This window comes from Eumetopias jubatus, unplaced genomic scaffold (genome assembly GCF_037043125.1).
Source record: "Eumetopias jubatus isolate StellerSeaLion01/CBP00866 unplaced genomic scaffold, mEumJub1_p1.0 scaffold_2, whole genome shotgun sequence".
In the NCBI taxonomy this organism is placed as follows: domain Eukaryota; kingdom Metazoa; phylum Chordata; class Mammalia; order Carnivora; family Otariidae; genus Eumetopias; species Eumetopias jubatus.
Genome location: NW_028274808.1, coordinates 27,181,601 through 27,199,533, shown reverse-complemented (window position 1 = coordinate 27,199,533; position 17,933 = coordinate 27,181,601). Strand labels below are relative to the sequence as shown.

The following is a 17,933-nucleotide window of genomic DNA, read 5'->3' as shown; positions in this document are numbered from 1 at the left end:
GCTGTATTTTCAACCACTAGTTTTATCTACATGTTCCTATACTCTAAGTACAAAATTATCAAGGCAGAGGAAACCAGTATTTCTCTCTAGCTTTCTTACTTCCCCGAACGACCACCAGTTTCTAAGTCCACTCTAGCGCCCTATTCATTTCCATATATATAATTATTCCTTCGTAAGTGGCTTTCATCTTTCTCTTCCTTCTTAATTGCTAACGCCACTAAATTGCATTCAGAATTAGCTTTGTTTGGTAACTGCATAAACTTTCAAATTGGTATCTTCCACAGTATCTAGCACACAGTCTTAATCATTTTGCATTTCAGTATTTGTTGAGTTAGTGGATCAAAACAAATTATAAAGGAACTGGTTTATAAATCTTATATAAAAATTTAGATAAGGGAAATATGCAATATGTTTGGAAAGACAAATATGGAAAAAATACAATGCTCATATTTACAAGTAACCAAAGTATTGCTTGTATGCCAGGTACTAAACTATATACCTATATATACATAGCTCATTTAATTTTTACACACACACACACACACACACACAAATGCTCACAGAGGAGGTATTAACACCCACATATCACTGATAAGTCAATTAAGGTTCCAGGAAATTAAGTTCAAGCTCACAAAACTAGAAAGTGGAGGACTGTAAACTGAAAAATATGTCTGTCTATGTTATATTCACAATATGTTTAGTTTAACATGCATGGTGAACCTGAACTTTGTATTTATCATCAAGCTTTGAGCAAAGGAAAGTTTTGGCTTATGTAAATATTACTAAGTTCTATCTGTCTAAGTAAGACAAATTAGTTAATGGTATTAGATCTCCCTATCAAATTCTCTGCCTTTTCTGATTTACTAGGCTTAGCTCGGGAACTTGACATGAGGAGGGGCAGGAAGCAGGATGGTGGAGACAGCACAAGGGGGCTGAGTCCTAATTCAAGCACCTCATTCAGAAGGTGCTTTTAGAAGCAAATGGAAAGCATAAATTGTCTAAAAATCAAATTGAAACCATGAGTTCTCCAGAAAGGACACTAACCAAGCAAACACTGGGGCTCAACAGTAGCTAAGCTGGGTTTTTACAGTAAGTTTTTACTAACACATTAGCCACCAGATAAACCAACCCTGACAGAAAGCAGCCTGCTTTGGAACCAGGGAGTAAGTGAATGGGAGGATGGCAATTGGTATTTATTGGTTCATAACCCTGATTAAATATGATTTTTTTTTCTATTTTAAAGTGCCTAATAGTAGGAGTTCTCGATTTAGATCAACTGTAGTGGAAGGGCTAAGGAGGGTAAACTAGTCTAAAAGTCATTCTCTATCACTGATAAGGTGTTTAAAATTACACATGCTCCAGTGATGGATTGAGACATTATTGATGAGAATGTACTGTGAACACGAAGAGCTGAAAAAGATTGAGAACCACAGACCTCGAGTAATGCTGACTGGGACAGCTTATAAAATAATGTTATTTTTCATTGAAATTTCATGAAACAAAATGACTCATGGGAGACAACAAATAGATATTTTCCAAAAATGAAGGGCATTATTCATGGTTTTTCAAGAACAAGAACATTATAAATGCTATAAGCTATTTTTAAAAATAGGTCCATGATAAACATACAATGCTCTTAAGTGTAGCAGAGAGCCCACTTAGCTTAGGATTTTCTGCTTGACAGAGCAACTAGACATGACTTATACAACAATGCCCTAGTCGTACCCTCAAAGTAGGTAATAAATCTTAGAACTCTGTTCCCTTTTGTTCCAGTTCACCCTCACCTTTTTAAATAAAAACACCAATCGTCCTTTTAAAGCAAGGGTACCCAAATTTTTGGATCGTGAACCTTATGAGTGAAAAAATGTTTTGAGAACTCGTTCAATAAATATATGTGCTCATCTGTAAATTGTAACAAACAATGCTATATAATACATAATAGATACATGTAAAAATTACATAAAAAGCGAATTAAAAGGATGGGAAAGAGATGAAACAATTAAAACTTTAAAAATATTTTAATTACTAATTTAGAAAATATCTTTTGGCTCCATTAAAAAAACCTTAAAAAAATCTTGTAAAAAATTGTGAGGTAGATTTGAGGGTCTGATTCTAAGTTCATTTTCAATAGCTTGTCCCACTGATCACATTAGCTCAAAAGATGTGACTGAGACATGTAGAGCCACTGGGAAAATGTGCATTGTTAGCAATACCTACTAAATAAAAATGTTTTTTTTTTTTCAAAGATTTTATTTATTCATCTGAGATGCAGAGATACAGAGAGAGAGAGAGAGAGAGAGAGCATGAGCCGGGAGAGAGGCAGAGGGAGAGGGAGAAGCAGGCTCTTCGCTGAGCCAGGAGCCCGATGTGGGGCTCGATCCCAGGACCCTGGGATCATGACCTGAGCCGAAGGCAGACACTTAACCATCTGAGCCACCCAGGCGCCCCTAAATAAAAATGTTTATTTATTTATTTATTTATTTTTTAAAAGATTTTATTTATTTATTTGACAGAGAGATAGAGAGCACAGGTAGACAGAGTGGCAGGCAGAGGGAGAGGGAGAAGCAGGTTCTCTGCTGAGCAGGGAGCCGGACATGGGGCTCGATCCCAGGACCCTGGGATCATGACCTGAGCCGAAGGCAGCCGCTTAACCGACTGAGCCACCCAGGCGCCCCAAAATGTTTATTTTTAATGTAATTTACTAATTTTGCTAAGGTTTTAATTGAAATTCTGCTAGTAAATTGCATCTTTCTTGATGTTTTCTAATAGGTTCAAAAACCACCTAAACACAAATTAAGAAACACTTTAAAACAGGTTAGAAAATTCTGATTTCAAGTTTTTTAATTATATGTAGATGAAACAGCTGGGTGATACATTTACACCATTTTTTTGGCAAAAAAAAAATTCACAAAACAGTGGACATTTTCTAAAAATCTATTCTCAAATGTCTTCTTCATTTTTTGAAGTTTCTTTAAAAATGCGTCACTTTCCCATTTACTCAAATATGCACAAAATATGTAATATTTGCCTTCAAGGGTTTGACTATATTTCTTTTTTTAAAAAGTACCTACATACAAGTAAAAGATACCTACACACATGCCATTTGTCATCACAGATGATGACAAATTGTCAATCCTCTTATTTTCATTAAAAAAAAAAAAGCACAACTAAGTATGACAATTCCTGAAAATACTAATTCATGAAATTAGCCAGATAATCTCTTTATGCTTTCCTCGGATTACCAACAATGTTATTTATGAAGGATCTACCATTTAGGATAGTACCCATAAATCTACCCATTTAGGCATGCGTAAAGTGCAGTATGTCACAACAGGCTGAAAGTGAATAGATGAGTGAGTTTGTCAGTGTCAATCCCTTGCTACTCAGACTCCCATTCTTCCTCAGGAAACACCTTGAGCTGACTGACAGGCTGACACATGGACCTAATGAGGGAGCCAGCATAAATCTGTGTATTGAATATTAGTAGATGTTAATTTCTTTATTCAGAAATAAAGAAATTACTATCTTAATAAATTAAAATTCTAATATTTTTTCCTGTCCCCAATGGCTCATCTTGTATGTTCCACAGAGTGTCTACTTTGGAGACTTCTGCTTTAAAATACATACTCTTGAGGATTTAAAAATTTCCAATTTCAAGTCACCTCTGAAAAACAACCAGTTTGCTTCCTTCCTCCCTCAAGCAATTCATAATCTCAGACAATGCCAACAAAAATCGTTACCCCAAAAATTCATATTTCTTCAGTGTTGAGGTTATTTGAGAAAATTACTATCACTACCAGTTTGAAGGAACAAAAATGTTCTTTAGAATAAGTAGCAATATTCTGACTATCATTTACATCAATTATTCTGATAAACCATCAATGATGTTGACTATCAAAATCTATCAATTCCAGTATTATTGTAAAACAATGTAAAGTTAAATGAATTTTGAATGATAAGACCGCAGCTACATTTTTTTGCTTTACAGAAGAATGGCAGTAAAGTACAATAAAACACAGGTAATTATTTTTATTAGTAACAAGATTTAAATCAGCTTTAAAAGAGAATAGGTGACTTCAAATACACGGTAACAGTCCTTTACAAAACTCATTTCTCCAGGAAAATCAGAGAGAACAGTAAGAGTCTTAAGAGCAGCTAGGCTTCTCAATTCTAAGTCTGACATTTTATTTCAGGTGTGTGTCTTACCTTTGCTCCATGCTTATGCAGCACTTCCATGACGTCATTGTGAGCTCTTTCTGCTGCGACGTGCAGGGGAGTCATGAAACTATGGAGAGGAGAAAAGGAAAAGGAAATTTCCTAATTTTGTTGCATTTCCCCTTTAAAAACCAAACTACTCCCTCTGCAATTACACTTACTCTTTATTCTTTTCATTAACATTCGCTCCTTTTCTAAGTAATAGTTCTGTCACTTGTTTTCGTTTGGGATGCAGGGAGGCCACAGCACAGTGCTGTAAAGTAAACACAACTAAGTTAATAAAATAAACTTCTATTTAAAAGAGATACCGGAATTAAATAGCATCTGCTGACTATTTAGAATATTGTTCTGTCAAAACATACTTATATATTTCACATTATGGAGATGACCAAATTCTTTCTAAATATACTGGAAGTATTCATAAGACATACGCCTTTAAACCAAGGTGAAATTATCTTAGTTAAGCATTAAGAGAGACTTTGTTTCTTTTCCTCTGGCCAATAAATAATTATCCAATATATACTTATTTGAAGGTATCAGAATGCTGCCTCTCCAAAGCTACAAATACCCTTACCTGAATTAGTCAATCCTTCATTAGGTTATCAGCCACATAAATCAACAGTTCTCAAACTGCCCCACAGCTACTCCTAGCACTATAAGCCTGTATGCCCAGGGACAGGCAAGAAGGCAACAGACTTGAAGGAGCTTAGCGGAAGATGTATTCTCAGAAATTTTATGTTTTATCCTATATTTATACAATTTTTGTATTCAACTTTGTTTTATATAAATGTTTGTATTAAAATTTTAAGAGTAAAAACCTACTTACTAATGAATAAAACAAACACTCCAAAAAAGCAGGTCAGGTTTACTCTGCTGCTTTACGTATCTCCTGGCATAATGCTGGAGAGCGTGAACATATCTGAACCCCCAGTTCGAGAGCCATGTATTTAAGTATACATACAGTTGGCCCATTTCAGTTTGTCGACTCTTTTAATGTCATTTTCAGCAAGAATTGACTACAGCTTGACTTTTTTTGTGCCAGATATATGTGGGAATGTTAACTGAGGCATATTTAGGTCTGTGATAGAGGCACTGTGTATGTTTAAATTCTGACTTCAGGAATAATTTTACCAGCCCTATATCTGAAACTAAATGTGGTCAATGACAAGGAAAATAAGCTAATCTTTCTGAAAGTACATTAGAAGAAAAAACGTGAATAGTTTAAAAAGCAATTTGTACAGTCTGGAACAAACAATTCATAATCTTATCATTTTTCTATAATGAATGTAGTAATTCTTTGTATAGTTAAGAAGTATAATTATTCTTATAATTAAGAATAATTCTTCGGATCATTGCTCCAGAGGATGATGCAAGTACCTTTGAAAATACTTTAATCTTCTACGGAAAACAAATAGTCTTTACCTAGCAACCATAAAAAAAAAAAAAGATTCTAAAAAGAAAATCACATCTTGTATTTTATGAAAGAATTGGCCACAAAAGTTGATTTGTTATAATATGGTTGGGTAAAGACAAAGGTAAAAATAATTCCCAAATCAAGGGTGAGCAAATGTCTATTCCCTCACCCATGAAAGCAATCATTTCCTGAACCAAATTTAAAAATCAATGCAAGCAACATTAAGATGGCAATTCCTGGCATTTCAGATACTAAAGTTACTTTAAGGTTTCTGAAATGAAAATCATACTTTGTGCCTCCACTACTATTATAGACCTAAGGAATGTATTAACAATAAAATCTTACCAGCGCAGTTTCATGAGACTGTGGTTGTTTGAAATTAATGATTTCCAAAGCGAGTGTTTTTTTAACTTTGGCTAAGTCTGCTTCTCTGGCCGCTTGGAGTAAAGAATGACCTTTAAATTCATCTGTTAATGAAATAATGGTTGACATAAAAGATTTAAAATTTGTAAAAATCATTTTAGCATGATTACAAATCAGAAAATTATTAATTTTACATATTGCTCTATTTTACCAATAGCAGCAACAGATAGGACGATAAAGGTGCAAAGGCTGTATAGTTAATGAAAACTTTTGTAAAGTGTATGCACTGAAATAAGACTTTTATACTCTCAGAATTCATAAAGATACACATACAAAGATACTCATGCCAGCTAAGTTTTAAAACATGCAACCAAAAATGTCCACCAAATGGGAACCAGTTATAAACAGACATACACTGGAATACTTTATAGCTCTTAAAGAAGAGAGGTCTGTACATACTATCATGAAAGTATATATAATTAAATGAAAATTCAAGCAGTAAAAGAGGGAAGACAGGTTGACCCAATTTTTTTGTATTGTTACTACTACCATTGCCTCCACAACTAAATATAGGAAATGGTACCAGGGGTGCCTGGGAGGCTCAGTTGGTTAAGTGACTGCCTTTGGCTCAGGTCATGATCCTGGAGTCCCGGGATCGAGTCCCACATCGGGCTCCCTGCTCAGCGGGGAGTCTGCTTCTCCCTCTGACCCTCCCCCGCCCATGCTCTCTCTATCTCATTCTCTCTCTCTCAAATAAATAAAATCTTCAAAAAAAAAAAAAAAAGAAATGGTACCAAAAAGGCACTTAGAGAAATAGTCACCAAAATATTAATAGTTTTAGCATAGAAAAGGGAAGAACTGAACTATGGGGAAGTGCCAGAGTTTGATAATTTTTCAAAGAACAATTAATATTTTATTTATTATTTGTATGAGATTTCTTTCAAAAGTGATTCCTAAATTAACAGCATAAATAAAACTCCAATACTCTAATTAAAAACTTATAGTCATTTTTTCTATTTTATAATTCTGGTTTGTATTTTGATATAACCACTTGCTAACAAAAAGTTGACAATTGTTCTAAAAAGATACAACTGATATGTAACCCAATACATTACATAGCAATCCTTGGCCCATTACAGGTCTTTGCACCTGCCTACTACTGAATTCCTTTCTTTTCCTCTCTCTCCTCTCCTGACTTCCCCATCTCACTCCCCTCTGTCCCTCAAAAGACAGAAAAAGACACACACACACACACACACACACACACGCCTTAATTACTACTATTATTGTTCAAGGTCTCTAATTAGATACTCTGGATAAGCCTTCCTGATGTTCCTCATTATTGGGTTAGGATTCCTTCTTATGAAGTCCATTGCACTTGCATTTAGCCTTCTATCACAGGACATATCACAAAACCTTACTTGCTATGGTAGTTGTATCACTTAGCATACTGCTTGGTATATAGCATAGTATGTATTCAATTTGTTGCGTCAATGCTGAATATTTATAAGTCATGGCAGGTTCAAGGGAAAAACCATTTTTATAAAACCTCTTGTTTAGTGGTACCTTATCATTGCTAAATTCCTCACAGTATAGGAATTTGAAACTTCAGAAACTCAAAGTCAAGTTCAAATGAAATAAAAGTAAACCAGTATTTTCAAATAACAAAATTATAGATTTTCATTTTAATGATAAAATTAGGGATAAATCAAGTGAAAGAATTACAAACTGCCATATATAAGGAGCAGGATTCTGACAATTACAAAGGAAAGTGAGGTATTGAGAACTGATTTCAAATAAAAAGTACAATTTTGCTTTGTCTAGAAAGTCTAGAAAAATGTAAACTGAGTCCAAATCATACTGGCTTTTTCTCTGACAAATGTTCTATGAATATCAAAATGATAAAAGCAATTCTACTTTTTCAATTACTCCTTTAAGTTCAGGAAAAGTACTCAGAAAAAAATTAAATGGGCAAATTTATGAAAAACATAAACAATAAGACTGCAGTACTAAGGAAATCAAGAAATTGGATTAAATAATAACCCAATTAAACAACACAATATTATCAAACAACAAGAAGTAAAATATTTCCTTTTTTTTGCCTTCAGAAAAAAAGTAAAGATTCCTGCCCAAATTGACTTTCAAAGTCAATATATTTTATTGATGTATACTCAAGAATAAAAAAAAAAACCCAGAGAATGGAAAATCTATCAACAATATAATGGTCCCTCTAAATGCAAAGGTTACATAAAGGTTTGTTTTTAAAAACCTCAAGGAAGTACTTAAGTAGCTAAAAAGGCAGTAAAACTGCAAATTACTCAAACTTACCCTGAAAACTTAGTATTTATAAAATGCCTTAAAAGTTTCTCTTTTCAAATGCATTTTGAAACAAGAATGAAAGATACTTTCAGTATTTTCACCTCTAGTATGTGCAGAATCCAAACTACCTTGTTCATTTGGCTTCATGGAAACAACATATTAAAAAAAGAGAGAGAGAGAGAAGAGCAGAAAAAAAAATGTGTGTAATGAAAATGTTATAACCATGGGTATGATCAAAATATTGTTTTTCTTTGTTTCTTGTATAATTTTCTTGAAAAGACCTCTGTAATTGTGAATGCCTAGTGTAAAGCAGTGGACATGATGATGAAAACCAGAGTTAGAGCAGTTCCAACTTTGTTAAATCCTTTTCTTCAAATAATTCCTTGGTAGAATCTTATTTAATAAAATAAAAAATACTGAGAAGGTTGAAAAATAATCAGGGAACTTCTTTTACAAAACTATACAAATTTCCATTAAATCGTAATGTGTACAGTGGAATCAGAGAGTCCAGTGAAATACGCTACAAAAACTCAAAATAATACTCGTAATTGGCAAAATGTTTGAAAGGAAAAAGAAGTTAAAGGTGACAGGGGATAAAGCTGAGCCCTGGGTATAAACTAAAAGAAGGAAATTAGAAAAAGATAAAAAAAAAAGTTTCAATTCAATAAATCCGCTGTGCATAGTGCACAATGCACTGTGCTGGGTTGAGGGTAGGTAGATAGATGGGCCCAAACACAAATACCATTAAGACGTTTTTATTAGGTAACAAAGCATTGTGCAGGTGCTAAGAAGACAATAATAAAATGAAAAATCTTTCTAAGAATTTAAATTTCACTGGGAAGACAGAACGTACACATAGAAGAAGGAACTATATAATGCAAGATAACATATGACAAGGGTCATATGAATGGGAGGGAGAATAAAGGCGTTTCTACAAGGATTCACCGCTAAGACATCTGCCTAGTTATAATGTGGTTTGTGCTGGCCTGTAATCTCGTTGATGTCATCTGTTCCAGTACCAAAATAAGTTTAAATTTTTAGTTAAGGAAGATAAAATCTGCTTAAGTTTAAATGACATTATCATCATTTTGACTCTGCCTTTTTCTTAAGTTATCATTTAAAGATTTTCTTCAGGCATTTAAGTCCAGTTACCTGATTCTTAGAATCCTGAGAGAGAATACCAACCAGGGGACCAGTTAAATATTAGGTAGGTGATGCCTAGTTTAATTTAAACCTGTAATGCCCACAGGCAGAATTAAATGTATCTCAGTATTCGATATGACAAGTAAATGTTATGTGGTATCCTGAATGAGATCCTGGAACAGAAGAAAGACTTCAGGTAAAAACTGAGGAAATCTGAGTAGAGTATGGTCTTTAGTTAATAATACATCAATACTGGTTCACTAATTATGGCAAGTATGTCATACTAATATAAGATGTTGATAGGAGGGCAAACTGGATATGGAATATATAACTCTCTCTACTATTTTTATAATTTTTCTGTAAATCTAAAACTATTCCAAAACAAAAAGTTTATCTAAAAAACATGCACATGTATATAGAGGTAATATGTATCAGCATTTGAGAATATTACTTCCACCAAATCATAAACAGGATCTTATTCAAATTGGGGAAAGTGACTGCACTTGGGCTAAAACACACATAAGAAATAGAAACGTGACTGTACAATCCTGCAGGGCTTGAGAAACAGTGAGGGCTCAATAATGTTAGATAATCAAATATTATTACCCATAGTATAAGAATATAAACTCTGTGAGCTCAGGGAATTTTTTTCTGGTTTGTACGCTGTTGTATTTCCGGTACCTGGCACATAGTAAGCATGCAATAAATGGTTATTGATTGACTCGCCCTCATTAGCCTTAAAAGAAAAGTACAGGATCAGAAATGAGGATTATAAACTAGTGTATATGTAAGAACAGAAGGTTAGTATTTAAGTGGGACAAAAGACCAGTTTAATAACTAAACAAAAATGAGATATTCTAATTTACAGCAAGCAATATTGAGTTTGGGATATAAATACATACAAGTCAATCTCTCCCGGAGCTCAGGAGTTGGAGCCATATCTACAGCACTTTTGCCATGGCAATTGACTAACGTAGGATCGGCACCATGGCTAAGTAGCAAAGAGCAGACTTCCACACGATTCTTGGAAGCAGCCTCATGGAGTGGAGTGAACTGCCAGAGATCCATAGCATTAACACAAGCTCCATGCTGAATCGAGAAAAAAAGTTTTAGGTCAGTAATCATTTCGCTGAAGACATTTATTTCACTGTAAATTTCAGCGATGACTCTTCGAAATGTCAATAAGTGTTTTACTTTCTTTAATTTCAGTTTTTAAAAACAATTTAAAATAAAGTGAGTGTTCTAAAAACTTTAAGGCAACAGTGATATTTTTTAAAAAATTTTTTATTTTTTTAAAACTCTTAACTGGCCCACAAATCACGTGAAAACTTATGACAAGTTAGAAAAAAGGCAAGTAATATTCAGTATTTTAAAATTTCTCTTACCTTTAGTAGCAGTTCTGTGACTTCATAATGTCCATATGAACACGCATTATGAAGAGGCACAAGTCCACTAAATGAAGAAAGGCAAATTAAGGTATTGCAATTTCAAATAATGTACAGTCATTTATCCAAGAAGTGCTAGAAGACAACATCCTAATAGAGTCCAATATAATGGTATTAAAAATATCTCACAGTATTTAATAAGAGGATATAAAGTGTAGCTAATGTTTAACCTTTTGTATTTACCCTGTGTCTTGTGTGTATAATCCCTAAATAAATGATAAAAATACCAATTAGAAAAGTATTTAAGTAAAAGGAAGAACATGTGCTAATTGACCACTGCATGCTTTACAGATCAAGTACCATAGAAAAATGTTCTTTGAGAGTCAGCTGAAATATTCCCACCACTTTATTTCACTTTGAAGGTAATTTCCAGCATAAGAATGAAATAGCCAAACTACTATAACTTGCATGTGCAAGTACTATTCTGCATGAGTCAAAGACTCCCATTTTTGTGGTGTACTTCTCTTCATGACTCACCCGTCATACACCCATCTGTTTTTGGACATGCATAAGGGAACCGAGATGTGCAAGAGCATCAGGCATGTATGCCCCTATGCTTTGGGGACACCAGTCATGTACAGCACGACAGCTGGCGCAGGCAAGAGAGAAGCACAGAGAGAGCAGATGTGAAATGCTCGATTCTCTCTCTGATCACCGTCTCAAATGCTGAGTTGTTTCTTCGTTTCCATGTTTTCTGACATGCAGAGAGGCAAAGCAAAAGAAACCCTCCTCCCTCCAGGGCTTCTCTTCTTTATGCTGCCAATCACAGGAGTGTAATATGGACCTACTTTACCTGGGCGGTAAGGTCAAGTATCTTTTAGATCTTAAGGTGGGACAATAAGAAATGTTAGCCTATTACACAGGAGCAGACTTACTTCATAGGTCCCCTTAAAGACTAGATAGGAAACAGATACAAAATTTTCTAAAATTCACCTCTTCATAAAATAAATGACTTCAATGCTTTCTTAATAGTCCCTCCCCTCTCCCCCCATTCCCATATCAACCTTCGTATGTTTTCTCAGTTCAGATGTCCAAGACTTTATCCGGATAAAAACCAAATTAGAATATTATAAACTTATGATTTTGGTTTATTAATAAAAGATGATTCTTACATGCCAGATGAATAGGATAGCTATGTTACTGACTTATCAGAATTTTCAATTTGTTTTATCTCCCTTTCCGGAATGCCACTTGAGTGGAAAAATAATAAATGTAATCGAGAGAAGTAAATTTTAACTTCAAATAATAGAAATTGATAAAATTTAACTAATTTAGGCCACTACCATGAGAAAGCCTCTTTAATAAGTAGACCATGAAAATGAAGTCAAACCAAAGTTGCAAACATGCTACCCAAGCTTCAAAGAAATGGGATAGGTGACTTTGTCCCGTGCACAAAAACTTCAGTGTTTCGGATGCTGAAAACAAAGCATAACGATTCCTGGATGAAACCATTCAAGGGAATAAATCAACACACCTACCCTTTGTCTTTTGCGTGAACATCAGCACCATGCTGGAGAAGAAGCTGCACTATCCGAACTCTGTTGTAACCCGCTGCTAGATGTAGAGGGGTAGACTAGAAAAGAAAAAGAAAAACACATCCCCTCCTGAGGTAAATCATTCTCCCTTTGTCATTTCATCGGTGTTTACTTAGATTGAAATACAGTAAATGTTAACATACACAGAAAACGTTGAGTTGAAGTGCCAGAAGGTCACAGTTTATAACTGGATGAGAGACAATTCACTCATCTCAGGAGGAAATTCTAACTTCAGTGTCATTCACCTATTTCTCCTACTTGTTTTTTAAGGCCTTCAGTAATCTAGCCCAACCCTACCTTCTCTACTTTATTTCTTACTTCTTTCCAACAGGAACCATTCATTGTCAGCGTTCTGAGAAGACTTGTCAGGGTTCATATTCCTCATAACCAAAAACATTCTTCCTTATCCTACTTAAATCCTGCCCACTTTTCAAGTCTGAGCATTTCAATCCCAATTCTAGCATAAGTCCTTCCCTAAAGAGCTGGCTCTCAAAATTTCTCTTGAATAAGAAGGTTAAAAAGCCTCTCTAAAGAATAATTTAAAGAAACTTTAGTGGCAACAAAAAGGACAATGGACCATATTCATTCCATGTGGCTCTTAGCAATGGGTCAAAATTAATTTGCTGTATCGGATGCAATGACACTGACAGGATAGTATTTAATTCTTCTGTTTTATGTACTATATATGCAGTATAAATATAAAATACAGTTTCTTCCCCACTAATTTCTGCCACATTAATTTGAACCAAGTTATTAAATGGTTCTCTGCTCATATTTAATGTGGTAATTAAAATAATCAAACTTTTTTTAAAAAAGGAAATAACATCAATTAAAAGGTTCTCTGCAACCATTGCAATTTTTCCACCTTTGTTCATTTACTTAAAGTTCAGATACTGTAACAGCTTTTCACACAGGGTCTAATATACCTTAATGTACTCTCATTTTTCCTGTCTTCTTTTTGGGCCTTGATATTTAGTAAGATTTTCAATTTCTTTTCTTCAAATACTATAAATGGCAAGATACAAAAGAATCACTAAATACTGTATGTAGTATTATTGCTTTCAAGCCATGCCATATATTTTATATATTTTGGCAGTCTCTAAGTTTAGGTAGTAGTTTTGAGCAGTACACAGCTAATAATGAGGAGACCAAGTAGATTAGAAGAGAGTCCCAAAGAGGAAGTCAGGAAACCTGATTATATTCCTGGATCTTATGAAACTGTGAAAGTCATCTTACCTATACATCTCAGCCTCTTCATGTGTAAAACAGAGATAAAATCATCCATCCTAGCTACCTCAAAAATGTGCTAAGAGAAGGTTTTCTTTCATATATAAACACTTGTAAAATGTAAAATGTCATATAAAAATAGATGATTAAAATTTCTGCATCATTAAACAACTTGCCCATCCAAATTTCTGCTTCCAGACACATGTCGAATGTTATTGCAAATAATACTGCCAGGAAATATCAAGTTATTTTCAAAACTGTTTCTCCCCCTCCTTTAACATTTTAAAGATGGTGCTTCACTATCTTCTGGTTTGTATCATTTTGGACTAGAAATTTGCCAACGCCCTTATGTTTGTTCATTTGTACATGTGGCGTCTCTTTTGGATACTTGAATATTTTCTCTTTATCACTGGCTTTAAGCAATTTGATTGTGAAGTACACTGGTATGCCCTTCTGCTGCTGCCCCTTCTCCGTCTTCTCCTTTTGTGATGCTCGGGGCTTGCTGGGCTTCTTAGATCTGTGGTTCAGAGTTTTCACCAAATTTGGAAAATATTCTATTATTTTTTCAAATATTTTTTTCTGCCCTCTCTCCCACCACTGTCCCTTTAGGGACCCCAATTATATATATATTAGGTTGCTTTCAAAGCTTGTTCTTAGCTTTGTTAAACAGAACCAGAGCAGCCTTCAGACTAGGACTAATTTCCCCTTCCAGTGAGGTATGACCCTTCTGAGTACTCTATAGTAGCTAATGAATTAGGAAGTTTGTCCAAGTCTGGCTGGTAGCACCAGAAACGATCACAGATGCGGTGTGACTTGACTTGCCAGGGTTGCTACCTCTAATTCTCTTTCAGTGGTTCTTTTTATCACCCTGTGTGGCTTCCTCAGACTCCTGTTAATGGGCACTCAGCTGAAGACAGTCCAGGGAACTTTGCAGATCTCTGGAGCTCTCCTTTCACTGGCCCTCTACCGGCTAACTCTTGCCACACAGTCTCCTCAAGCTCCTAATTCCACCTTCTTATTCAGGGAGACCACTGGGCTCCTCCTGGGCCTCCTCTCTCCAATTTAAGGACTGGAAATGCTTTCTAGGCAGTAAGCTTAGAGCAATCACACAACTCGGTTTATTTAATGCTTAACTCTCAGGGATCACTTCCATGTACTGCCTGATGTCTAATTTCTGAAAACCGTTGTTTCATATATTTTGTTTAGCTTTTTTTTTTTTTTTTAATTATTTCAAGAGGGAAGGTAAAACTAGTTTCTGTTACTCCATCTTGGCCCACCTTCAGGACTGAATTGGACTTTACAATGCAGTAGGGAAGCTCCCTCCAGAGACAATGACGGCTTTGGATGTAGGCTCTTTTACAGGACTTAGCTGACATCTAATATTATATGAAAAAAGTGACATCTTCATTACTGATGCACAAAAAGATTTTCCCTTTTCATATTAAGAATCTTTTGCAAAATTTTGTTCAAATACAGTTGATTTAATAAGTTTTTCTTATTCTTAAAAATGAACTAAGTCCCTAAATGGATGAATACATATACACACACCTTAACTGCTTATTTAGAAGGATAAAACATAAGAAAAAATACTTAGTTTCTGAATTTTTAAAAATCATTGAGACTAAAAATTATTTATAGTGCTCTGAAAATGGTTATATATTTAGTTTCTAAATTACTATAATTAGGTAAATTAGAAGACTGTAATTGACAAGGTAGGAAGTGACAGGAGGCTTGAAATAAAGCAGTTGTGAAAGAAACAGAGTTGAGGAGTGAGTGTCAAAAACTATTAGAAAGCAGAATTGATAGAATCTGATAACTGACTGATGCAGGCAGTAAAGGATACAGCAGTTCCAGTTCAAAAATGTCAGTGACAGATGAAAAGAAAGGAAGGATATAGGTTGGGAAAGGGAAGGGAGGAGAGAAGAGGAAGCCAGAGGGAAAGATTTTGAGGTTTGGGTTTATCGAATTTGAAGTGCCTATCTGACACCATAGTGATTATGGTTAGACCAACTAGAATTCAAGGAGCGAAGGCTGAACACAAATTTGGTTATAAAATGATGTAGCATTGGGGTGCCTGGGTCACGCAGTCGATTAAGTGTCCAACTCTTGGTTTTGGCTCAGGTCATGATCTCAAGGTCGTGAGATCAAGCCCTGCACTGGGCTCCACGCTCAGCTCAGAGTCTGCTTAAGCCCCTCTCCCTCTCCCTCTGCCCCTCCCCGCCCCCATGCTCTCTCCCTAAAATAAGTCAATAAAATTTAAAAAATAAAATACTTTAGCATCTGCAATGTATTTGGCAGCATACTAAGTGCTAGAGGTAACATGGGAAACAAGAAAGGTCAATACTTTGCCTTCATGAATCTTCTTATTCCTCCAAAACATGAGTCCCTAAATGATATACATATATACTAATTCTTCAGAAGGCCAAAGATGAGGAAACAAAAGTCTAGGTTCTGAGGAATCGACCAGAGAAAGCAGACAACTACTATTAAATGTGACAAATACTGTAGGAAGGGAAGTTCAGGATGTCATAAGAGGCTAGAGGCTGCATACTTAAACCACTCTGGAGGCCAGTGGAAGGGAAGGCCGTTAGGGAAGATTCTCAGAAGAACTGTTTCCCTGAGGGGAGACATGAGGATAAACAGAAATCCCTGAGGTAAAAGGATGGGGAACTTTATTCCAGGTAGTACGAAGAGCACATATTAATACCCACCAGACACGGAGGAATGAAAAAAATCTCAGTGGCTAAGTGTAATATGTGAGACTGGGGGAGACTCTAAGAACAATGGGAAACCTCTGAAGAACCTGAAGCAGCAATTACTTAAGACTGCAGTTTTGGAAGGATCGCTGTAGTTACTCCACAGAGAATAACTGGGGGTGGGGTGCAACTCTGATGGCAGAGGACCCGAACTGAAGACTGCAGGACTAATGGAGGAAAGATAATGTCAGTTGGCAAAATGGTAGCAGGGCCTAAGGAGAGGTAGCTGAGCTCTTAAGGGAGTAAATTCACAGGGAGAGTAAGTACAGAATAAGCTAGATGAGCCTTTCCAAGTAGTAGTTCCAATGTGGATGCTAATTATGCAAACTTAATAGTATCACTAGAAGGCACATACAAATCTCTAAAATGCATGCAATAAATTTGAGGAAATGGTAGAAAACGAAAAGAAAAAGTAAAAATTAAGAACAAAGGATGATTTGAATAAGCATACATTACTAAGATCCCAGAGGTTTTTCTTGTAGAAAAAAGTTCAGTAGGTATATACCAAACTACTATCTTCTGATGCAAAGCAATTAAAATCATGTGGTCTAGGGCTAAATTTAATGAATGGTTAACACACAGTGCCAACTTTATACCTCAATTGCCAAATGGCAAAGTAATGATAAAAGTAATTTTCTAAATGCTAGGATAATTAACAGAGTGTAATGTAGGCTTTGAAAAAAATCAAGCAGACCCATTTGTAAAATATTCACACATGTTACTTGGTAATTTTGTGGTTGCAACTAGTAAACACAAGAAGCAAACATTTAAGACATCATCATACACAGGCCAGCAATCACCACCAGTTGGTAGGTACATCTTCGATTTACTCTTAAAACAGATTTTTCGTTGGAATATTTAAAAGCCAAGCATGAGGAGTGATAAAGTATGGAACAGTTGCAAATATAAAAACTACTTTTTTCTGCTGTAAGAGAATGATATTGCTGATATTTCATATTGTAAAATATTTATAGAAAAAGGAATTCTTACTTAAGGAAATCTCATAATCCAAAGTTTTCTTCTTGGAATCAGCCATAAGAAAACAAACAAACAAACATATATATCTATCCTTGCCTTTTATGATATAGATTTGCAGCACAGAAAAAAGCATGTAAGAGAGCTTTAACTTACCCAACACATACATGCGGAGTGAATAGTAACAAGCGACAGTCCTGTTCAAAAGTTGTGGCTGCAACCTTAACCTAAGTCCAGGCGGCAAAATATAAGGAAATGAGTAAAGGCTTTTACATTCGGGGTTTGCATTCCTGCCTTGCAGATTTACAAGGTATATGACTTTGGACTAATTTCTCAGTGTCTTGGAGCCTTGCCTTCCAATGTCTGTAAAATGAGAATTGTAACTCCTACCATTTAAGGCTATTTTATGGATGACAGAAAACTGTATAAAGCACTTAATACAGTATCACACAGAAAAAGCACGACAAATAGTAGTTAACTACTTATTATCACCTTATTAAGTATCTTACATACTTAGAAGTTATTTCTTTATGGTCATTTA

At 35.1% G+C, this 17,933-nt stretch overlaps 1 protein-coding gene across 1 annotated transcript in view; it reads right to left on the bottom strand.

Annotated features, from left to right (window-relative positions):
• The window catches only part of TNKS (tankyrase), a 202,611-nt gene that overhangs the window by 55,249 nt on the left and 129,429 nt on the right, over positions 1-17,933 (bottom strand). The window contains exons 6-11 of the mRNA XM_028087573.2: positions 12,378-12,472; positions 10,840-10,906; positions 10,357-10,543; positions 5,975-6,096; positions 4,377-4,468; positions 4,207-4,285 (exon numbers count right to left, since the gene is read on the bottom strand). Coding sequence (XP_027943374.1) covers positions 4,207-4,285; positions 4,377-4,468; positions 5,975-6,096; positions 10,357-10,543; positions 10,840-10,906; positions 12,378-12,472 — 642 coding nt within the window. The remainder of the gene's footprint in view (positions 1-4,206; positions 4,286-4,376; positions 4,469-5,974; positions 6,097-10,356; positions 10,544-10,839; positions 10,907-12,377; positions 12,473-17,933) is intronic.